The 23,808-nt window shown below is 41.1% G+C and overlaps 1 protein-coding gene across 5 annotated transcripts in view; it reads left to right on the top strand.

Moving 5' to 3' along the window:
- The window catches only part of LOC149260348 (Aldolase-type TIM barrel family protein), a 321,369-nt gene that overhangs the window by 243,721 nt on the left and 53,840 nt on the right, over nt 1-23,808 (top strand). For 4 of the 5 annotated variants that reach the window (XR_016258202.1, XM_089420335.1, XM_089420332.1 and 1 more), the window contains exon 7: nt 4,037-4,143. Coding sequence is in view for 3 of the 5 variants with exons in the window: in XM_089420335.1 (XP_089276461.1) it covers nt 4,037-4,143 (107 nt within the window). In the remaining 2 variants the exon portion in view is untranslated. Of the gene's footprint in view, nt 1-4,036; nt 4,144-18,875; nt 19,126-19,359; nt 19,489-23,808 lie in introns of those variants that run through there. The other variant, XR_016258208.1, reaches the window with a different exon arrangement.

Raw genomic sequence — 23,808 nt, 5'->3', positions numbered from 1 at the left:
TCGAAGAGGTTGGGTATCTCAAGGATCCTTCCCCTCATCGCCTGTAGTCCGTCTAACTACATCTCGATGTTTCCCCACTTCTTCTCGAGTGGCACATGAGCACTCATGGCACAATCGTCATCCTCCTCGACTTCTTTCTCCGCCTTCGTTGGTGCTGCCTTCGAGTCAGAAGCCTCTCCCTTACTCTTCTTCCTTGGACACTGGTTCGCAAAATGACCCAGTTCCCCACAATGGAAGCACTTGACCTTGGAGAGGTCCTTCTTCTTCCTCTTCTCCTGCTTTCCCGTAGATGCTAGAGCCACATCCTCTTCCTCTTCCTTCTTGATCCTGACCCCTTTGCCGCTACTCCCCACCTTGGTCAATCGTCTGATCTCTTCTTGACGAAGAGCCGCCCACAGTTCTTCCCAATTCGGAAGACTCGTCCTGCCCAGTATGCTTTGGACAAATACCTCCCAATCCTCGGAGACTGTGTTAAGTGCGGTCCTCACCATCAATTCCTCATCTGGCGTGGCCCTATGGAAGTTAACTGGTCATGGATCTCTTTCAACCGACCGAGGAAGACATCTATCTTCTCTCCCTTCTGCATCTGGTATGCCCTTAGCTAATTCTCTAGGAGCATCTTCCTCTGCACGAAAGTATGTTGGTACAATATCTTCAAAGTGTCCCACATCTCCTTTGCTGTTTCCTTCTCGGCAATATGTGGTACCACACAATCCTTGACCCCATCAATGATGATGCACTTTGCCTTAGCCATTGCCTCCTCGTACCTATCATTTGCTACTGGGTCAACTGGGATAGCCATCGTTCTCAAGGCGAAGCCCTTGATGCGATGTCTGTCTAGAATGGACAAGATCCTGGCCTTCCAGACCACAAAGTTGGATGCTCCGTCCAGCCTATCCTGATCTCTTAGCCCATTCACGACCATCTCGCTGCTCTTCTTTCGACTCCTCCGAGTCTCTCTACTTCCCTCCTGGAAGTCCTCTGTTCGACTCCTGCTGAGTCTCTCTACTTCCCATCTGGAAGTTCTCTTCTGGACTCCCTCTGAGTCCCAATTTCCCTCCTGGAAATCCTTCTGCCAATGTCAAGTTGCCCCACTCCAATCGTCTATGCAACTGCAACACTGATCCAGATTCCTTGGCTAGAAATCCGCCTCGGCAGCAACTCCCTCCACCTTGGTCTTGCCCTGTTAGGTACTGTTCTGACCACAGTACCCCACCAGCTTCGCTCCGCAAACTACCCATAGCCTCCTATGCCCCAACAACTGAAGGATTGAGCCTCTTGGCTTTGCACAATCCCGACACCGGCAAAATAGCTCCCTCAGCACTCTTGGCCTCTGTGTGGTTCTGCATGAGCTTGGTTCTGCCCTCCTTAGCCTTTGCGTTGCCTCTCTCTAGCCCAGACTAATGATGCAGTCCCTCTGCATCACTCCTTTCTCTGTTGCTTTCTGCAAGGATCAGCTCTGTCACTCGGGACAACTGAATCTGTTGCAAATGATCTGCTAAGCTAATGCCTTCAGTTTTCCTGTGATCTGCAACCACACTCTGATACCATGTTGAATTTTCTAAGTCTATCCGTTAGAAAATTAATCTGTATTCTGCTGGTTTATTTCTTCTACTTGTTTAATTCTAACAATTTATTTAATACATTTAGATATCGAAATAAACACAATACAACCACAACATCTACACATCATCAACTAAAAGAAAACAAGCACACAAGTGACGCCATTATTTTTGGACCATTGTCCCCGGAAAAACCCAATGCGGGAAAACTGGTGCAGCCATTCAGAGGGTTATATTATTATGCAGCCTATCTGAGTACAACTGGGTGCTTAACTTGCTGATCCGATAGAGAAAGATACACGATAGTAATACCTCTATATCCGGAAACAGGTATTCAGAAAACCTGTCCCACGAAACCCTCTCCGGCACAACTGAAGCTCGGCGCTGGGCCTTCTAGCCAGTGCGTCAGCCTCCCGCTGACCCGTGTTAGCCCCAGGACCCTCTATGTCAACCCTCTGAGGCACTGCGCAGCCTCTGGAAGCCTCTGTGTCACTCCCTCTGCCCTCTGCATGGATGACACAGTCTCTCTGGGCTCTGCGTAGCTTGCATTGGCTGCTGCTCTCGCTCTCTCGGCTTCTGTGCTGGTCTCCCAGTATTGTCCCTGCCTCTTTGCCTTGTACTCACTTCCCTTCGCTGCTGATCACTGATTCAACTTTGCTTAGCAACCTTGCTCTAGCAAAATAAATGACTGATCACTCTAGTGTGTTCTCCAATTGACCCTCAAGCCTCCTCTTATACTTTTCTCGTTGGTCCTTCAACGACCGAGATTAAATCTCTAATCAACGACTAAGATTTGATTTGTCTTGATCCTTATCCTTTGGAACATTCTAACCCAATTTTATATTAATACCCATTAATATTTTATTTTTCTTAAGTTTAGACTTAGGAACTCCATTAAAAATATTAATTATTTTAATATCTCCCAAACTGGTTAGAGTTTGCCCAAACCCTTTCTGGGTCTTGGAGATCTCATGTGCTTTAGCTTATCCACCAATTTTCATGGCTAGAGCACATCCGATGATACTCCAAATCAACAATTAGTTTCCCTCATTCATCACAAATTTGGGACAATTTTTTCTTAAGTGGGGATGAAATGATGAATGCTCAACCTCTAATCTCTCTTAGTGTAGCAACATCATGTTAAATTGGCTGCAAAGGAAGTATTTGCTTCCAAGCCAACTGTATATCCCGATGTATATTTGAACAACAGGTTCCCCACTACCATCATAAACCAGGGACATTTTTAAGTATGAAATGATGAATACTTGTCATAGAGAATATGACTCAAACAACTAGACTACAAGGTAGAGGATTGGAGTGTCAGCGGATAGGCAACCAATGTGATAGCGATTAGATATTCAGAATATTTTCTCAATCAATGAGAAATATCGCTAGGACACTTGTAAATAAGTCTTAAGGTTAATAAATGTAATGGTTGGGTAGACTTTGGTTGGTTGATTTTCCTCAACTGTTACAACCTTTGATTTGTGTGATTAATATACAGAATTGTAAAGAGAGAAAGCTGCAGTGAGAGCAAAACTGAAAAACTAGCTGCTCATTGGGTCTCTCGAAGAGGGGGACTCAATATGTAACCATTTCTCTACATTAATGGGAAGAACATTTGTGCTTTTTACGTGTACTGAGAAGTGCATGCTGCAGTTTTAATCATTTGTCTTTTCTTTTTAGTTAGATTGTAAATAATACAGATACCGGGCAATGAAGGGGAAAGTTAACAGGAGATCATTTTGTCTTTGAAAAAATTGGGCTATTATTTAGTTCACTGTTCAGTGACTATTATTTAGAATTTTCTTAATAGTGAGAGGAATGAAGTCAAGAGAGATGAGGAAGAAGGCCATCATACATTCAAAACGACAAACACAGCCTGCAAATTTGGGCTAAGATGATGAAGATGCTAGCTGGAAGTAAAAAATACTTTTCTTGAATGCTTAAGTGACTGCTGCTTCCAATCTTGAAATTCATATGAAGTTTCTTGAAACCTCACCATGTTAGTGGTTGCAAGGGTTTTAAGGTTTTAAACTTGTGTGCTTGTGTGGTCTAGTGTTACAGGACACTTTCCAAAACTCAACCAAATGCAAAATTGCCAGTTGTCTACTATTATTTTGCTTACTTCTTTTCTAGTCTGCAGGCTTATTGTCTTGCTCAAAGGTCCATTTTTTAAAAACTAACATATTATCAAGGCAAGAAAATGTTCAGTTTTCTAAAAAGGTATGTCATTAATGTAACAATAGGGTGCGTGAATAGGACATAATGCAGTTGAAGCTATAAGGACTTCCTAAGATACAAATGTGGGGCAAAACCTCATTGGCATATTCTGGAAACATCATAACTTGATGTTATGGCTTCTTTTCATGTAATTTTAAGGATGGTTTGCTAGTGCTGGGGAGTATTGTCCGTTATGTTACTTTTCTTTCCAATCAATCTTTATTTCTTTGCTTTTTTCTTATTAACTATAGGTGCATCTTCTGTAATGGTGGCAAGAGGAGCTTTATGGAATGCTTCTATTTTTCGGCCTGAAGGGAAACTTCCTTGGGAAGATGTGAAAAGAGAGTACTTACACAAGGTTTGCTACTTCTCTCTCCTAGGGGTCAACTGTTGATTCTATTGTCATGGGGATAAAACTTTATTTAATTTTTACTGTTTGAGTTCTATATTGAACCTATTTGGTATGCTTTTCATTTACTCAGTTTGCTCTTTAATTTCTCATTCAATTGTGGAGTTGCAGGTTTTACTCTTGGTTGAGAACTCCTAACTTGCTTTTTTAATGATTATAACGATTCTATCAAATGTAATTTTGATGATAATTCTTGGGAATTAACACATTTTAATTGTGTGCTCTTCGAATGCTCTGTAGCTCTTCTTAGGAGCATTGGTGGATAAATTTAATCATTTGTTCGAGGGATGTACCTCAACCAAAGATACATATACTACTCAACGGACGATTTAGTTACACCACATAGCATGTTTATATATCTATTAAAATGGGACGCTGCATTATCATTGTAAATTTGGAAATACACGTTCCACCCTCTCACACTTGTGACTTGAGTAAAGAATGGGGTTGTTGGTACCTCACCAGCGTCATTACAAGAGTATTCTATTAGGATATATCAACAATATTCTAGTTGAAGGCTAGAATCAATAATTGGTACAAGGCCCAAGATCGATAGCCACATTTGAGAAGCCCAACACAGGGGAGGAACATACCTGCTAGAATTTGAACCTGGGTCATTGTGATAACGACCACTTCAAGTTGCTGTTATACTATGACCCAACTAAGTTATAGCATGCTTATATACATGCATAAGAAAGTAGATGTCTATCTGCCCTAGTGATCACTTCACTTCCTATATAATTAGTTTAATTAATAGTTTATTACAAGTCTATTGCTATTAAGAATGTTGTGTCCCTTGAGAATGATAGAAAATCACATGCTTGTGAAAGAACTCACTCTCCCATAATGCTTCATTTTGGTAAATTCTTCTACTTAAGCAGATATTCATTAATTTGTTTGGAATGGAAATATTCATGTACAATTTTATAAAATATTTTTAGGTTCAAGTATATTGTCTTTTGTCATCGTTACCACAAAATTGAGCAGGCCCTATGCAAAGCCTGACCGAGCAAGGGGCCAGACCTTATGGCAACAAAGAGGAAGGGTTTCCATTGTCACCTCAACAACCTTCCTCCTGCTTTTTAGTGGGATTTAAACCACAAGGGAGACTTCCTAAATCACTTACAAGATACTCAAATACTAGGGATCAAGGTGCTGAGTTTTCAAAGGTCTAAAGCTGGATAGAGTACTGGCAAGGCCAAAGATGGCCTAGGTTTTCTATGCTAGGGTTCAAGTACTCCAGGCCTAGACCACTAAATGTGCTGCTATAAGTTAGGGTTTGGATGATATTTAATAATATGGCATTCAATATCATATAACAGCCTTAGGAAAGTCTTGAAAATGATATCTAATAAGAAAGGAACAAGACCTTCAGATAGAGGTTAGGTTTAGGCTATGGTATATAGTTCTATGGCTGTTAGATATGCATAAAGGACAGCAAAAACGAGTGACATCAGCCCTTGTGAGGTGTATTAAACCATTCCCTATGCTAGATTTTTGCTTGTAACCAATTTATAGAGGTGATTCCTAAATTATGAGTCACCCACATACAATCAATTGACACTTTTATGCATAAATCAGACATAAAAATCCTAGTAGTTGCTTTAGCCATCTAGGAGAGAGAAAAGTAGATATATTTTACTAAGTGTTATGGTGATCAATGTTGATTTGGGGTAGCATCGGATGTGCTCTAGGCCTCAAATTTTGCAAGGAGGCTAGGGCACATGCATTCCAAAGAACCCAGAAACCGTTTTGGGAAATTCCACCCAAAGACGATTTTATTAAAATAACTAATATTTTTAATGGAGTTCTTAAGTCTAAACATAGGGAAATTGAAATATTAATGGGTATTAATCTAATTGTGGGTGTAACTTCTAGAAAAAGACGAAGATCAAGTCAAAACGATCTTAACCTTTGATTAGAAGTTAATCTAGGTCGTTGGTTGTCCAACAAGAAGATATAAGAAAGGGCTTGAGGATCATTTGGAAAATACACGAGAGATGAAAAAATCGATTTTCTGAAGTGATAAGTTCTCAAAAGGAAAATTTGATTGAGGAGATTTCTTGCAGTGGAGGGGCAGGGATAGTTGGGGTTGGAGTATCTTCTCCAAGACCTCGAATCCTCAACAGAGAGGCAGAGAAAAACTAGTGGAGGCAGTACAGACCAGGAAGGACTGACGTTGGGCTAGGAGGGCCCACGTAGAGCTAGAAGGGCCAGTGCTGAGGCAGAGATGGCTTCTAGTAGGAGTCCAAAATTGCCAGGGACCTGGCGGATCAGCCGGGAGGGTTGATGTCAGAGCTCCAAGAGGTAGGGAGACCCAACGCAGAGCTGACAGAGAGCCTCAGAGAGCTCCACGCGGGCCCACACAGTTACTGCGAAGGGGAAACACAGTTGTAGCCGGGGATAGTCAGTTTAGTTGCCATATTAGAGGGATTTGCCGGGTGAAGTGAGGTAATCTCACGAAGTTTTCTGCCAGTGTCTTTTTCTCTGTAACTGGATTGCCGGAAGGGCTTCCAGAGTTTTATTCAGAACTACAACTTAATAATAATAAACCCCTAGAGCTGCTGCACCAGTTTTCTCGCATTGTGTTTTTTTGGGGACATTTGTGCAAAAATAATGGTGTCTGTTTTGTTGTATTTTCTTTTTTGTTCAATATCTTGTTTCTGCTTATAATTTAATTAAGTGAAGGTTGCAGTAATATTTACTTAGATATTTACCGTCGAACACAGTAAATAACCTGTATGGATTAACAAGCAGGAGAAGTAACATCAGTTTGCTGCTATGTTGCCAAAAAACGCGGGGACGGGGACGACATTTTTTGAAACAGAGTGCGTGGGTTTGTTGGGTAATATAATAATATTAAATTTTAATAATTAAATTTTATAAATTATAAATTATAAATTATAAATTTATAAATTATAATTAATAATATATATGAAATTTGAATTTGTATATTTTTCAACTTTAAACAAGAAAACTAAAATATTTATGATTTAAACTTTAAACTTTAAAGATTTAAATATGCACATCATTGAACATTCAACATTCACATTGAAATTTCAAAATTTATAGCTTGATATCAAGTGCAAATTGGAGTTTAACTGTTCAGTGTTTACATATTAATACGAATCATGAATCATGATATATGTCCATTGTAATACTACATTCAAAATTTGCCTTAAGGCATCTCCAAACATGAACTAGGAAATTTTAAAATACTAAAATAAAAATAGCTAAAGCCTAATGAACAATGGATTCCTCAAGCCATGTCATCAACATCCATGTCACCAACATCACTTAGATCTTCAGCTAGCATGCTCTCCAGGTAGGAATCACTCTCATCTTGAGGCTCTTTCTCATCCATAGCAATTGGAGGTAGCTGAATAAGGCCATTTGGTTGTATCTCCTCATCCACACACAGCATCATTTATGTGTTGGTCCCATCTCTTGAAAGGACCCTCCTTGTGTTGATTTGGGGTAGCATCGTATGTGCTCTAGCCATGAAATTTGGTGGAGAGGTTGGAGCACATGAGATCTCCAATACCCAGAAAGGGTTTGGGCAAACTCTAAACAGATCAGGAGATATTAAAATAATTAATATTTTTAATGGAGTCCCTATATCTAAACTTAGGGAAAATAAAATATTAATGTGTATTAATATGAATCTATGTTAGAGTGGTCCAAAAGACATGGATCAAGCCAGATCTAATCTTAGCCGTTGATTAGGGACTTAATCTCGGCCGTTCAGATGTCAACGGGAAAAGTATAAGAAGAGGCTTGAGGGTCACTTGGAGAACACACTAGATGATTAGTCATTCTATTCTCTAGAGCGAGGTTTGCTAAGAGAGATAGAATTAGTGATCGGGAGAGCAATTGAGGGGAATTGAGTACAGAGGAATAGAGAAGGCAGAGATTGTGCCGGGAGAGCAGCGCAACAGCCAAGGAGGGTGACGCAGAGCTAGCAAGGGCTCATGCAAGGCCACGCAGAGGCAGCAAAGTGCTGTGCAGAGCACCAGAGGGACCAACGTAGTTGACGCAGAGGCTCCCAGAGCTGACACAGGCCAAGAAAGGCTGACGTAGGGCCAGCGTGAGACACAGAGGGGTTGATGCAGTCCAGATTAGGCAGACGCTGGGGTTGCAGAGCAATTTTGTGCTGAGGAGTTGCTGGAAGGATTTTCCGGGGTTTCAGCCAGGAGATTTCTCTCAAACTGTGAGGTATAGCTTCTAAGGAAATTCTCTATTGGGTAGGCCAGTTTCGGCACTCAAATTGTACTCTGATATTGCTTAATAAAAAAACCCTCAGATAGTTGCACCAGTTTTCCCGCATTGGGTTTTTAGCGGGACATTCGTCCAAAAATAATGGTGTCATGTGGTGTGTTTGTTCTTGTTTCTTTTAGTTGCTGATCTGTAATATGTTGAGCATGCATTGGTGTTTATTTTTAGTATTTACTTTGTAAATAACTTGTTAAGGAAAAATAACAAGTACGTAGGAATAAATCAGAAAGAGTGCATGAAGGGTTTCTAAACTAAGTAAACTTAGAAACTTCAATATAGTATCAGAGCGTGATTGTAGATCATAGGAGGAATAAGAGACATCAGCCGAGCGGAGCAATAACAACAGAAAACAACTGTCTCGAGGTGACATACGCTATTTCTAGCAGTGCAAAAGCCAAGGAAGTGTGACGCAGAGCCAGCCAGAGCCACGCAGAAGAAGCCAGGAACTGTGCAGAGCCTTAGAGAGGCCAACGTTTTTGACGCAGAGGGCCAGAGGGTAGACACAGGGCATCCCAGGGCTGACGCAGACCCATACAGGGTGATGCAGAGCCAGCGTGAGGCAGAGAAGGGTTGACGCAATTCACAGAGGCAGTTGCTGGGGACTAGAAGGCTGCAGGAATATTGTAGAGTGGAGCTAATGAGGTACTGTAGTCAGAACAATACGTGATAGAGCAGGGCCAGAGGAGTTGTTACCAAGGATTTTTAGCCGAGGAACCTGGATCAGCAGTGCAGTTGCACAAGACGATCAGAGTAGGGGGCATCTCGACAAGCGGCAGAAGGATTTCCAGGAGGGAAATCAGGACTCAGAGGGAGTCCAGAAGAGAACTTTCAGATGGGAAGTAGAGACTCAGAGGAGTCGAACAGAGAACTTCCAGGAGGGAAGTAGAGGAGCGTCATGGCACTACACGGGGTAAGAGACCAGGATAGACTGGACAGAGCATCGAACTTCGTAGTCTGGAAGGCCAAAATCTTATCAGTGCTTGACAAGAATCGTGTCAAGAACTTCGCCTTGAAGGTTATAGCTATCCCAGTCGACCCCACTGATAATGACAAGTATGAGGAGGCAATGGCGAGGGCCAAGTGCATTATCCTTGACGGGGTCAAGGATCATGTGGTACCACACATAGCCGAGAAGGAAACGACAGTTGAGATGTGGGAGGCTCTCAAGAACCTATACTAGCATACTTCTGTGCAGAGAAGAATGCTGCTCGAGAACCAGATGAGGTCGTATCAGATGAAGAAGGGTCAAACGATTGACTCCTTCCTCGGAGGACTGAATGAGATCTGAGATCAGTTGACTGCTATAGGAGCGACACCAGATTAGGAGCTTATGGTGAGGACAACCCTGAATGCTGTCTCAAAAGAGTGGGAAGTGTTTGTCTAGAGCATCCTGGGCAGAGGGACTCTCCTACCTTGGGATGAGATGTGGGCAACTCTTCGCCAGGAAGAGATCAGATGATAGTCAAAGACAGGTAACAACAACAAAGGGATCAAGGTCAAGCAGGAGGAGGAGGATGTGGCCCTAGCATCTGAGGGAAAGCAGGAGAAGCGAAAGAAGAAAGATCTCTCCAAGATCAAGTGCTTCCACTGTGGGGAGATGGGTCATTATGTGACCCAGTGCCCAAGGAAGAAGAGTAAGGGAGAGCCTTCCGAGACTAAGGCAACACCTGCACGGGCAGAGAAGGAAGTTTTGACAGACGATCACTGTGCCATGAGTGCACACACACCACTTGAGCGGAAGTGGGGAGACATTGAGCTGTAGTCAGATGGACTACAAGCGATGAGGGGCAGCGTCCTCGAGGTACCTAGCCTCTTGGATTAGACCTTGCTACGGGAGCCCCGAAGAGGATTAGCAACACTGGTTGATGTGGGTAGAGACAAATGTAGATGGAACGACAGAGAGAGCTATAGTGCAGGAGTCCCGAGACAGCGCAATGCTAGTAGGCTGTAGCAGTGCGAGAGGCACAGGAGTGTTGCACCAGTGTAGGAAGGCCCAGAGAGGTGTGCAACAGTGCGAGATGCAGGGAGTTGTTGCAGCAGCGCAGAGGTCAGAGAGGGAGCACTTGTTAGTGGCAAAGGGAGTTTTAGCATTAGTGGGTGTCTCTAGCCCAATAGGGAGGTCAGATGGAGGATCAGTTACTTACTTCTCAGTAACTGAGTTGCAGTGCAGTAGTGAGCAACACGATGCAACATGATGAGAGGAGGTGCAATGCAGATGCAGTGTTGGGAGAAAGGACCAACAACAGCACGAATGTAGAGGGAGTTGTCGTACAGATGCAGCAGTGGCAGTGGCAGAACCATGGGCAGCAGTACAGGATACAACAGTGTAGAGGATGTTGGGCAGGAAGGCCTAGCATCAACACCGGTACCGATGCCGGATGATTAGAGTAAGACTCAGTGAGGAGTATTGCTAGAGCATAGTCCTCGCTAAGAGGGAGTGTTGATTTGGGGTAGCATCGGATGTGCTCTAGCCACGAAATTTGGTGGAAAGGTTGGGGCACATGAGATCTCCAATACCCAAAAAGGGTTTGGGCAAATTCTAAATAGATTAGGAGATATTAAAATAATTAATATTTTTAATGGAGCCCATAAGTCTAAACTTAGGGAAAATAAAATATTAATGTGTATTAATATGAATCTGTGTTAGAGTGGTCCAAAAGACATGGATCAAGCCAGATCTAATCTTAGCCATTGATTAGGGACTTAATCTCGGCTGTTGAGATGTCAACAGGAAAAGTATAAGAGGAGGCTTGAGGGTCACTTGGAGAACACACCAGATGATTAGTCATTCTATTCTCTAGAGCGGGGTTTGCTAAGAGAGATAGAATCAGTGATTGAGAGAGTAGCTGAGGGGCATTGAGTACAGAGGAACAGAGAAGACAAAGATTGTGTCGGGAGAGCAGTGCAACAGCCAAGGAGGGTGACGTAGAGCTAGCAAGGGCTCACGCAGGGCCACGCAGAGGTAGCCAAGTGTTGCGTAGAGCACCAGAGGGGCCAACGTAGCTGACGCAGAGGCTCCCAGAGCTGATGCAGGGCCTCTTGGGGCTGACGCAGGCCAAGAAAGGCTGACACAGGGCCAACGTGAGACAAAGAGGGGCTAATGCAATCCAGATTGGGCAGACGCTGGTGTTGCAAAGCAGTTATGTGCTGAAGAGCTGCTGCAAGGATTTTCCGGGTTTCAGCCAGGGGATTTCTCTCAAACTGTGAGGTATAGCTGCTAAGGAAATTTTCTATTGGATAGGCCAGTTTTGGCACCTAGATTGTACTTTGATATTGCTTAATAAGAAAACGCTTAGATAGCTGCATCGGCTTTCCCGCATTAGGTTTTTCCAAGGACATTGGTGCAAAAATAATGGTGTCATGTGGTGTTTTTGTTTTTGTTTCTTTTAGTTGTTGATCTGTAATATGTTGAGCATGCACTGGTGTTTATTTTCAATATTTACTTTGTAAATAACTTGTTAAAGAAAAATAACAAGTAGGTAGGAATAAATCAGAAAAAGTGCATGAAGGGTTTCTAAATTAAGTAAACTTAGAAACTTCAACACCTTGTACCCAAGGTCTTTTTGAGATATGAGATGAAGTGTGCTATGAATGTACACTAAGTTCTCTGCTTTCTTTGAGCCCAAACTATTTCTCTTTACTAAATGAATGAAGGCATAAGTACTCCAATTCCTCTCACAAGATGAAGAACTAGCTACTTGAAATATTAGGGGAAGCCCATGAAATTAAATAAAATTTAAAAATAAAACTAAAACTAAAATGAAAATTTAAAATTTAAAAATTAAAATTAATTTCTTATATTTAATTGAGAATTTTTCAAATTTTGAATAAGATGAGGAACTCCAAACTAGCTACTTGTCCAAGTAACCTTATGGCAAATCGCTGCAACTTAGGAGCATCAACACCATGAAGCCATCACCAATCAATTGGATCCTTCTTCTTGCTTCTATCTGCCAAAGATGCATGTGAACCAAAGACACCTCGACCATGTGAAAATTGGGCAAACTGAGATCGTGTGTCAGAGTTTTCTTCTGTACTACCATAAATTTTCTTGACAGCGTTCAAGAATCCTTTTAACACCTCTTTATCTTGGGATGGAGGCCTCCTTCTTGTTGTGGGATCATACCATTTTGGATTAACTGCATAAGCTGCCATATGAAGAGGGGTTTTCAGTTTATTCCAACGCCCATGTATAAACTCTTTTAGTTGTGGCCATAAAGTAGGATCCTTCCTATCTATGACAGTTTGGATCCTCTCACACATGGAGTCCATGTTCTCATAAATCTCACCTAAACATGGACCATCTGTGTCTGCATAGCGAATCATATCACAAATTGGTTCTATAATTTCCACAACAAATTTGGCACCAAGCCAAAAATTATCATTTAAAATCAACCTCTTCACTTCCAAAGCTGCATCTGAGGTAGATAACCTCCACTGTTCCCACATGTCATTGACGACTGTGGCAGATAAAGTCTCTTTCATCTCCACAAGCCGCCTAAGTAAAATGTAGTAAGTTGCAAATCTGGTATCTGTTGGTTTAAGAAGCTCCATTTTTGCATGCTTGCGGTAAATGGCTTGTGACTGATGATGGTTGCATATAAACATTTGAATTTTGCGGCCATTTTCAATTAATGCTTGAATCCATTCAATTTTCCCAATGTCCTTCAATGCATTATTCAAAGAATGCACTGCACATGGTGTCCAAAAAATATGCTTGGGTACATCAAGGACAAAATTAAAATATTAATAAATCAAAATGTTTATTGTTTAAAATTAGAAAAGTTAAAAGACTAAAGTTAAAACAAATCAAACTTGTACTCAAAATTAAAAATGTAATTCATGTAATTTAAATAGAAGATAAATCAAACTTGAAAGTTGAAATTTGTCACTTGTACTCCTTCTAAACCATTGCCCCTGCTATTTTGCACATTGGAGCTACATCAGTAATAACTTGAACAACATTGGATGGCCCCACCTCTGCAATGGCATCACATAATTGGTCTTTTAAGAACATAGTGTTCTTTTCTTGACCAGAATAATCAATGCCCCTGAGAAAATAAGGGTTAGACATGGAAGAGACATTGATGTTTATTAATGGATGATTCCTACAATCAGTCCATCCATCCATGACAATTGAGCATCCATCTACACTCCAAGATGCCTTCAAGGGTGCCATTGCCCTTCTCAAGACGGACTTTCTCCTTGTCCACCAATACAGTTCGGAGCTTCTCATAACTAAGAGTTTTATACCCTTGAGGTCCATCATTAATAGCACGACCCATTTGCTCAAAATAGGGGGAACAGACTGCATTGAAGGGAATGCCACATGCAAGAAAAAATCTTGCTATTGCAAGATCAACACTCTCCCTACCTTTCACATCAAACATGTCATAAAGGCCACCAAGTTTAGGCTTCTTGCATGTTTGACTGGTAGTGCTTTTTGATGCTCTAGATGACACTGACACATGCTCATCACCAACTTGAACTTCATCATCAGATGGTAGTTCTTCTTCAGTTGAATCATCATTTTCATCCACATTGCGATATGGCTTAGAGATTTCTTTGCTTGTCTTACCATTAGCCTTTTGTTGCTCTCTTTGTGCACTAGGAAGTCTAGTGGGATCATTTGGGTCTCCAGTGCAAGCATCAACACCCTTCCTTGGTATCTGTATAAAATGAACTTTAACTCTGGTATAACTCCCTTTCCATTCAAGCTGACATAAAGTGCATTTTATTGTTGCTGTCCCCCTAGCACCCTTTGGAGGTTTTTGCCTATCCACATATTTCCAAAGTGGATATTGTGGATTTGATGAAGACATTTTTTATTTTGCAAATTTTGGAAGACAATTTGAATATGTTTAACAAAATTCAAAGTAAAAGTTATGTTAATAGATGTTAATAATAATTATTAATGAGAGACTAAGCTATATTTTTATGACAGCATAACATTCGTGTCTGTGTAACCATGACAGTGATGTGAGAGAGCTCAAGGCTACTACTAAAATAGAGGATACATACCAGGATATGGTATGCACGAATGTTTATGCTACTTATTTCAAACATAAAACAAGAATTTACATGTAACGTTGTAAGATGTCTAATGCCAAAGCAGTGAGTCCAGCATTTACTTAAGAAATCAAAGTATGCTAGGAAGAAGTATTGCTGTACATTGAGAATGTCTCTTCAAAATGAAAGATAGCCTATTTCATCATTCATGCAAAGGGAGTTCCATGTTAAATATGCTTGGGCATCATTGGTGAGTGTTCATATGGTACTTAAGCTGTATAGTCAATATGGTGATCCCAGTGTTGCGGGGAGCGCCCCCCCCCCCCCCTCGAACCCGCTCCCGAAGCGCGCTCCGGGCCGGAGCGGCTCGGGAGTGCGCTCCCTTAAAAAAATTTACGCTCCCTGCTCTGATAGGGAGCGTTTCAGGGAGCGATCGCTCCCGAGCTCCCGGAGCGCTTTTTAATGCCCGGGAGCGATCGGGGAGCGATCGCTCCCTGATCGCTCCCGGGCATTAAAAAACACTTCGGGAGCGATTTTTAACCGGCCGGGAGCGGTTCGGCGGAAAAAAATTCCGCCGGACCCGAAAAATCAAAAAAATTTAACTAATTTTTTTGTGTTTATAAGCCCAATGGGCCAAAAAAAACTCATTTCAACTTCATTGAGCTTGAGATTGAGAGTTGAGCAAGAGCAAAGGAGCAAGGAGCAAGAGCTGAGGAGCAAGGAGCCAGAGCTGAGGAGCGAGGAGGAAGCTTGCAGAGGTAAGTAACTTAATCATTTAGTTAGTTTAGCTGGTTAGGTAGTTAATTTGGTTAGTTTCATTTACCTGTTTGAGTTTAAAGATCATTAATTTAAATTAAATTAATAAATTAAATGAATTAATCCCAATAAACTAAATTAATTTGCAGATTCAAGACTCAAACCCTACAAACATCAAACACGATGGACCTGAGGATTTTTATTGGCATTTTCCTCTTCCTGGTCCCCTTTCTGGTTATTATGGTGGTGGAGAGTAGGAAACGGAGGGGGCCTGAAACTGAAGAGGTGGATGAAGAAGCCGGAGGAAGTCAAATGGGTGAAAACCCCAGTGAGGAGGATGTGGAGGAGGGTGAACATGAGGGTCAAAAAACTAAACAAGACCAAACTCCATTGTGGAAATATGTTCACAGGGCTGAAACAGGGAGAGGGGGTGGAACCACTAAATTTCATTGCCCCCATTGCAACACTGACTACACAGGCTCATACACCCGTGCTAGAAGACACCTCTGCGGGAAAAGGCCATGGGATGGAGAGAAACAAATAGGAATCAAAACTTGTGACAAGGTGTCAACAGCAGATAGAGCCAAATACATAAAGGAAGAGGAGGACGCCCAATACAGAGCAAAAAGATCAAGGGGTTTCTTTGAACCAAGCTCACAAAGAACTCCTTCAGCATCCTCCCAAGGCAGTGGATATGGACATGGAGGCACAGGGTCATCATCTTTACGCCGTAGAACCATATCAGATTTCCTTGATGAGGGGTGTAGGAATGATGTGGATTCAAAAGTTTACAGGTTCCTCTATGCATGTGGGATACCATTCAATGTTCTACGCTCACCTTATTGGCACGAAATGGTTTCTGCCATAAATGATGCCCCTAAAGGATACAAGAGCCCTGGGTATGACAAGGCAAGAATTGTTGGCCTTGATCATGAAAAAGCAAAAATATCACATTCTTTGAATAAAATGACAAGTTCTTGGACTGACAATGGGGTGTCCATTGTATCTGATGGATGGACAAATGTAAAAGGCAAGCCATTGATAAGTGTTCTTGCTGTGTCTGTTAGTGGTCCCATCTTTCTAGCTGCACATGATTACTCAGACAAGTTCAAGACCGCTATCAACATTGCAGAAGCATTGCTTGAAACAATTGAGCGTATTGGCCCATACAATGTCATCCAAGTCATCACTGATAATGCTCCTAATTGTAAGGCAGCAGGAGCAATTATTGAGGATAAATACCCGAACATATTTTGGTCTGGATGTTTGGTTCACACATTGAACCTTCTGTTGCATGATATTGTCAAAAACAAAAATGAACAATACCGATGGATTGGTGATTTGTACAAGAAAGGAAAAAAAATGATAAAATTTATTACAAATCATAGCAATACCCATGGCCTTTTCCGCAGTCACTCGAGATTGGAGTTGCTGAAGATTGCGAGGACTAGATTTGGTAGCTATTACCTCACCTTCAGGCGCCTTTTGAAGGTAAGAGAGGCATTAGCTAGCATGGTATCAAGTCCACATTGGCAGGTGTTAAAGGAAAGGGCTACAAATGTAGCTGACATTGCAGGTTTTGAAACGGTGGAGGAGGCCGCTCTTGATGGGCAGTTTTGGACAACTGTGAGACAGGTATTGGATTTCACCAAGCCAATTTATAACATGATTCGGTTTGCAGATATAGACAAACCAGTGATTGGCGAGGTGTATGAGCAAATGGATACCATGTTGGGGAAATAAAAGACATTGTTCATAACAAAGATCCCGACTTGTACAAACTGATTCACGATTGTGTGTGTGAACGGTGGAATAGGCTTAACCTTCCACTACATTGCTTGGCGTATATCCTTACGCCAAAATACTACTCAGATTCTTGGTTGGGCAAACCTGCAGCAGGGGGTGGTGTTAGGACCAAACCCCATTTAGATCGAGAGGTAACTAGAGGATATCTGGAAGCATTAGAAAAGTTGGTGCCTGACAGGGAGGAATGTGCAGCTGTGCGCCTTGAAATAGGCAGATACTTCACTGGCAGTGGTTTGTATGGTAACTTCCATGCAATGGATGACAAAGATAAATTTGATTCTCTCACATGGTGGGAAACATATGGCAGCCACGGACTTTTGCGAAAATTGGCAATAAAAGTTCTTTCACAGGTTGTAAATTCTTCTTCTGCAGAGAGGTGTTGGAGCACCTACAGTTATATACATAATGTGAAAAGAAACAGGCTCAACGAAAACCGAGCAGAAAGCTTGGTTTATGTGCACTACAACTTGAGGTTGTTGAGCCATTACTGTGATCGGGCTAATGAAGATCCCACATATAAAATTTGGGACAATCACCCTGAGGACGACAATTTGGAGGATGGCATTGTACATATGGAAGAACTAGAAGAGGAGCTTGTACGGGATGAAGCTGAAGCAGCTGCAGCAGCCATGGCACCTCCACCTCCACCATCCAGTAGCAGTTCTCGGGGCCCGAGTCTTGTTCCATTGTTGTCGCCACCTCCATCGGCACCCTCGCGTGGAGGCTCTAGTTCTGGTCGTCGGTCTGGGCGAGAGACTCCTAGAAGACCACCACGACCTACTTATACTCCTGGAGACTCTCGTGGCAAGGGCCACTTGTAGATTTACAGTTTACTTGTCTTTTTTAGTTTCTATTAGACTTGTCACTTTAGTTTTCATAACTGTTCAGTGTTGAGTTTTGAGTCCTTGACTCTTGACTCTTGACTCTTTCATATCATTATGACATTATGATATTTTTTGTAAACATTATATCACTGGGACAATGAAAATTTGAAGTTTGAAGTTGGGCCTTGGCAATTATAACTCATTGGTAATGATTGTGAATTATGAATATGATGCTTTGTGAAAGACTAGTCACTAAAGTTGTTTCATTTCATCTCATTATTCATGTTTCATTTTATAAATTTTTAACATTTCATATCATGTTAACAGTTAGAAGTTAGGAGTCAGGACTTAGAAATATCTTCGATATTACTTCTTGTAATGGTTAAACTTGGCTTACAAGTACAACTTGTTACTTTGGTGATCAATGATGATAAATGTTATTGAATTTTCAATTCTGAAAGCTTGAAGTTGAAACTTTAATATTGAATTTGATGAATCATGATTTATAAGACTCAATATTTTGCAGTTGTAATATGTATTTTAATTTTACTAAGGTTGATGACGATTATAATTTCTAGATGATTGATCTGATATGGTTCAATGATCAATTTATGTTTTTTTATGTTTTTTATGTCTATTTCATCATTCTACATGTTTTTGTTGACATATATGTATCAAAAATTAAAAAATATAAAAAATATATATATTTTTAAAAAATCGCTCCGGGATTCGCTCCCAAACAGGGAGCTTCTGAAAATGGTCGCTCCCGCTCCCGCTTCCGCTCCCGCTCCCAAGTAACATTGGGTGATCCTGCTTTCCACTTTTTTAGTCTACAACCGCATGTCTGTAGCAGTTAACAATACCTGAATTTTGTAGATAGAGCTTGCAAAAATTCTATTTACTTGGGCAGCAAGATAAAATTAGATAGGAAAATTTTATGAATGTCCAGCAAATGACCAAAAGATATGACTCTGGAACTAAAAAGTACAGCCAATGATGTTAAATATGTAGGGATGCCATAAGAAACCCCAAAAACATAAAGCAAAAAACAAGAAGATCAAAGAAGGAAACATGCACTAAATTTTCCATCAAAGAAGAAGAAAGAGGACAGAGTCCAAGAGATCAACTACAAGTCCGTAAGACAGCATAACAAGGTGTAGGACGAGGAGCAAGAAGTATCCGCAAAAAGTATCTGCCACAGAGTCAAGCACTGATAGGGCTCCAATGCATTGTCTAATATCCGTCAAGCTGCCCCCTAGCAGTAAGTTCAGATGTTTATCATGACGATGACTGGGTTCAATAATCAAAAGTTTTTAGTTTGGAAACTTGTTCTAGGCTAGCATTTTGAATCAAGAATCAAGATTTACAAATCTTAAATACTTGATGCATCTTTGGAAGATTGTTTTTATTCATAGATGACAGATAAATCAGAAAAAGCCTTTCAATGCTTTGCAAGTTTGCCTTGCTTAGTAATACGAGGGATTTGGATTTCAAGGAATTGCATGATTTTGCCATTACTCCTGCACAAGTAGCCCACAAAATCAGAATATTTCTGAAGGGAAGCTGGAGGCCTCTATCAGAAAAGACTCGAATAATCCTGAAAGGACTGAACATTGACTATGACAATGAACCTAAGGTATGTGTAGGGCAGGGGATATTATTTTTTTTTAAATCTACACATTATATTTATTTGAAATATACACATGGGCAAGGTACAAATAATAGAGCTGACTTGTATGCATAGCTTCTTCTGAAAACAGCAGTAGCAAAAAGGCTCATAACATATAAGGCAAACAACAAATGAAGAATTGAAAACATGCTGTTAGTCAATCATGAATTAAATTCTGGATGCAAAAACCATTTTTTATGAGCTTTCCTCTAATCAAATTTATAGAGAGTTCAACATAAAGCCAGATCAACTTTCTAAAGCTACATTAATGAAGGGTGGATTCCTATCTCAGCAAGAGTTCAGAGGAGGGACTCGAATTTAAAATTCTGAAAGGTCACTTTATTGATGCTGGTGCTGAAAGGATTTCAGTCATTTGTTGTGATTCTGTTTAGTTAGCTGATTGAGCCTAAGGGCTGTAAAATAATTTTGTGAAAAAATCATGAAGGCTGCCTTGGTGGAGCCTAGGATGACTGTAATATGTAGGAATTTTTGATTCAAAACCAAGTGCACACGCTCCCCATCTTCATATGGAAGTAAAATTTTAAATATTTGATTGCTAAAATCAAGACTGGGTGAAAGTCCTTGTAATCTGGCCAGCACACAATTGTAGCATACCTCAGTGAGCAAGACTAGGTGCAAGTCTTTGGCATCTAACTTTCTAAGATGAAGATATACACCTGAACAACAACATTTCGGCTCTCTGCCCTGCGCAAACCTCACCTCAAACTGCCCGATGTCTCCCCTGCGCAAACAGCGTCCTCTGCACAGTCAACTGCTGGTGATGGAACAGTCAAACACCTAACGCCTAATGCCATTGGTGCTCTGTCTGTCTGAAGGTGAAGCACTGCTGCCGGAAATGGGTAAACGGAACAGCTGAACCAAAAACAAAAATGAAATTCGATGACTATGGGTTAGTTAAAAGTTTAGGTTTTAACTTTTAAGTTTTTGACATTTGTTAATAAATTATAATAAATATCATATTATTAATTTTTAAATTTTATTTTTTAAATTTCAATAAAAAAATATTTGAAAATTAAATTTTGAATATAATTTTTTTATGAAGAACCCAAAGAACCCAAACCGAAGAACCCAAAGAACCCGTTAAAGGAAAATAACCCATTTTTTTTTGGAGAACCTGGTTCTTCATAGAAGAACCCGGTTCTTATGGGTTCTTCTGAGACCGAATCTGGTACTTAGGGACAGGAACCCAGGACGGGTTCGAGAACCCCACCCCTAGGTTCGGGAACCCGTGCAACATAGGTTTGCTGCAGTAGGGGTTCCTCTTGTGGAATTTTCACATGGTATCAAAGCTGCAGGTGAAGCAAGAACAACAGAGCTGGTAGATCCAACGCTTAGCAGAAGAAGGGAGTTCAAAAAAGCTGCAGGAGGCAGCAGTTCAAAACCCCCAGAAAGCTGACGCAGTTCCAAGCCGGAAGTGCAGATTTCGAGGTAGTCTCTCTTCGAGTGAGCTGACGGATAGAAGGACTTCCAGTTCGAATTTTTGTAGGGGCAGAGGGAGCAGCGTTGAAGCCTCAACGTGAGAGAGTTGGTGGGACGCAGATTTTCAGCAGGCCATTTGCTGGGCTGAAAAACGTCAGAAGAAGGAAGAGAAGCACCTTGAGGGAACTTTTCCTTAGCAGACTTCCCGCCGAGAAGTCCGTTTTCTCATTGGCTGAGCAACAACAGTGAGAAGCAGAGGTAATTTTCGACATTTTTGGCAGATATGGCAACCAATGGCTTGAGGGATTAGGATAGGTTGGACGGAGCATCCAACTACGCCATTTGGAAGGCTAGAATGTCTTTCCTTCTAGATAATCATGCCCTCAAGACGTACGTCGACAGTGTGGTGGTTGAACCTGCGGATGCAGATTCGATGAAAAGTACAAGGATGAGATGGCAAAGGTCAAGAAGATGATTCTGGATGGAGTCAAGGATCACGTGGTGTTTCACGTTGCTAGCAGGGCAACTGCTAAGGAGATGTGGGATGCTTTGGCCATGTTATATCAGGGATCTTCTGAGCAGCAGAAGCTGAGATCTGCTCAGATGCAGAAGGGAGAGCATGTGGATCCATTCCTCATGAAGCTGAAGGAAACCTGTGATGAGTTGTTTGCTGCGGGGCATACACCTCAGGATTCAGAGTTAGTTAGACTATCCCTCAATTTTGTCTTAGATGAGTGGCAAGTTTTTGTCCAAATTATCTTGGGCATAACAGCATTGCCTAATTGGGATGAGATGTGGGCAGCTCTAAAACAAGAGGAGCTATGGAGAGACCTGGTCAAGGTCAAACTTGACGGAAGCAACAACAACAATGAGTCGAAGCCCAAGGAGGAGGATAATGCAGCCCTTGCATCGAAAAGGCAACAGGGGCAATAGAGACCAAAGAAGGACATCTCCAAGGTGAAGTGTTTCAGATGTGGCGAGATCGACCACTATGCATCTCAGTGTCCTTTGAAGAAAAAGGACAAGGATGAGAAGCATGATCCTAAGGTTGCAGTCGCAAAGATGGAACAAGAGGAGTTCACCATGATAGCCGAGATACCTCCAGGAGGGAGGTGGGCTGATTTGGAGTTGTTTGAAAGAGCTGCAGATGGGCAGGATCCTTAAGGAGTCCACCTCTCAGATCAATACCTTCCTATGGGAGCCCAGATTAGTAGTAGCAGGATGGACTAGTGTCGGATGGTGCTGAGGAGTGTCAGGGAGATAGTTGCAGTGGCTAGGAGCGCCAGAGTCTAAGCGGCACAGAGAAGAGTTGACAGCAGTGCAGATGGCACAAAGCAAAGGTCAGCAGCAAAACAATAGATTCAGAGGGTCAACGTAGAGACTAGTAGCAGTCAGGATCCAACATTCACGCGGTATCATACTGAACACAGTTAATTCAGTAATTTTGGATGTTTTTATGTTGCTTCTTTCAGCAACTGAGTTGTAGTACGGATGCAATGTTAGCAGGGACAGTGCTAGAAGTATAGCAGATGCAACATTTGAGAGGGAGTTGTAGTACAAATGTAGCATTGGCAGTGGCAGTGTCAAAGGCAACAGTACAATTGCAGCAGTAGCGCAGTAGTTGGTGGACAACATGTCAGACATCAGCAGTGTAGAGGACGATGCTTTAGATTCAGAGTAGTATGCAACAATAGTATATTGGTAGAGCACATTCCTCGCTAAGAGGGAGTGTTGATTTGGGGTAGTATCAGATGTGCTCTAGGCCTCAAATTTTGTAGGGAGGCTTGGGCACATGCATTTTGAAGAACCTGGAAACCGTTTTGTTAAATTCCACCCAGAGATGATTTTATTAAAATAATTAATATTTTTAATGGAGTTCCTAAGTCTAAACTTAGGAAAATTAAAATATTAATGGGTATTAATCTAATTGTGGGTGTAACTTCTAGAAAAAGACAAAGATAAAGTCAAAACGATCCGAGCCTTTGATTAGAAGTTAATATAGGTCGTTGGTTGTCCAACAAGAAGATATAAGAAGAGGCTTGAGGGTCTGTTGTCGCACAGATTGTCACGACAACGCTCAGACCGGGGGCTGTCACCCTGATCCCCGATCTCTCCGTTTAAGCCTGTCTCCCGTGGCTAAGGGGGGTAGACCTTATGAGATGATGAAAACCAACTGTGAACCAGTTGGGTTGGGAGACATGAAGGAGCAAGCACCAAATAGATTTTATTGAGTTAACAGACCAGTGCCTTATGGGTTTGATGTTTAAACGATTACTTACTAGATGTTGTAGAAATATAAACCATGTACAACAATCATTTATCATCAAATAACTTGAACGATGCAAGATATCCAGTAAAACCACAATGTTCTTATAATGATTCAGCGATTAAAGCTCAATAACGATATTCCAGCGATTAAAATTTTTTCGAAAGATAAATGCTTTAAACAACCACGCAATTTCAAAAGTTAACCAGAGATCACATTCATATAGCTAATCTTTAAATGATCATTCAAGCATATTTAACCACATGAAAAATGATAAACATTAACCCCACATCAAAAATTTAGCCTCAGGGAAAGAGATAAAAGTTAATAGATTCCTGGGCTAAGATTCAAACTGCCAAAATACTTCCAAAAATGATTTTATGATTTTTTCAAAGAAAACTAAAGATTAAATCAAAAATCCAAATTCTAGGAAAAAGGAACTTTTTATATCTTATATATTTTTTATTGATTTTCAAATATTTTTGTATTTTTATTTTTTTATCAAATAAAATAAAATAAAACTTAACTGAACTATAAAAAAAAAGGAAAAAAAAAAAAAAGAAAAAAAA

Source organism: Pinus tabuliformis, chromosome 6, assembly GCF_031772625.1.
Source record: "Pinus tabuliformis cultivar Carrire ecotype Pingquan chromosome 6, CPIR1, whole genome shotgun sequence".
NCBI lineage: Eukaryota > Viridiplantae > Streptophyta > Pinopsida > Pinales > Pinaceae > Pinus > Pinus tabuliformis.
Note: the sequence above shows the minus strand (reverse complement) of the source record. Positions and strands in the feature narration are given on the sequence as shown.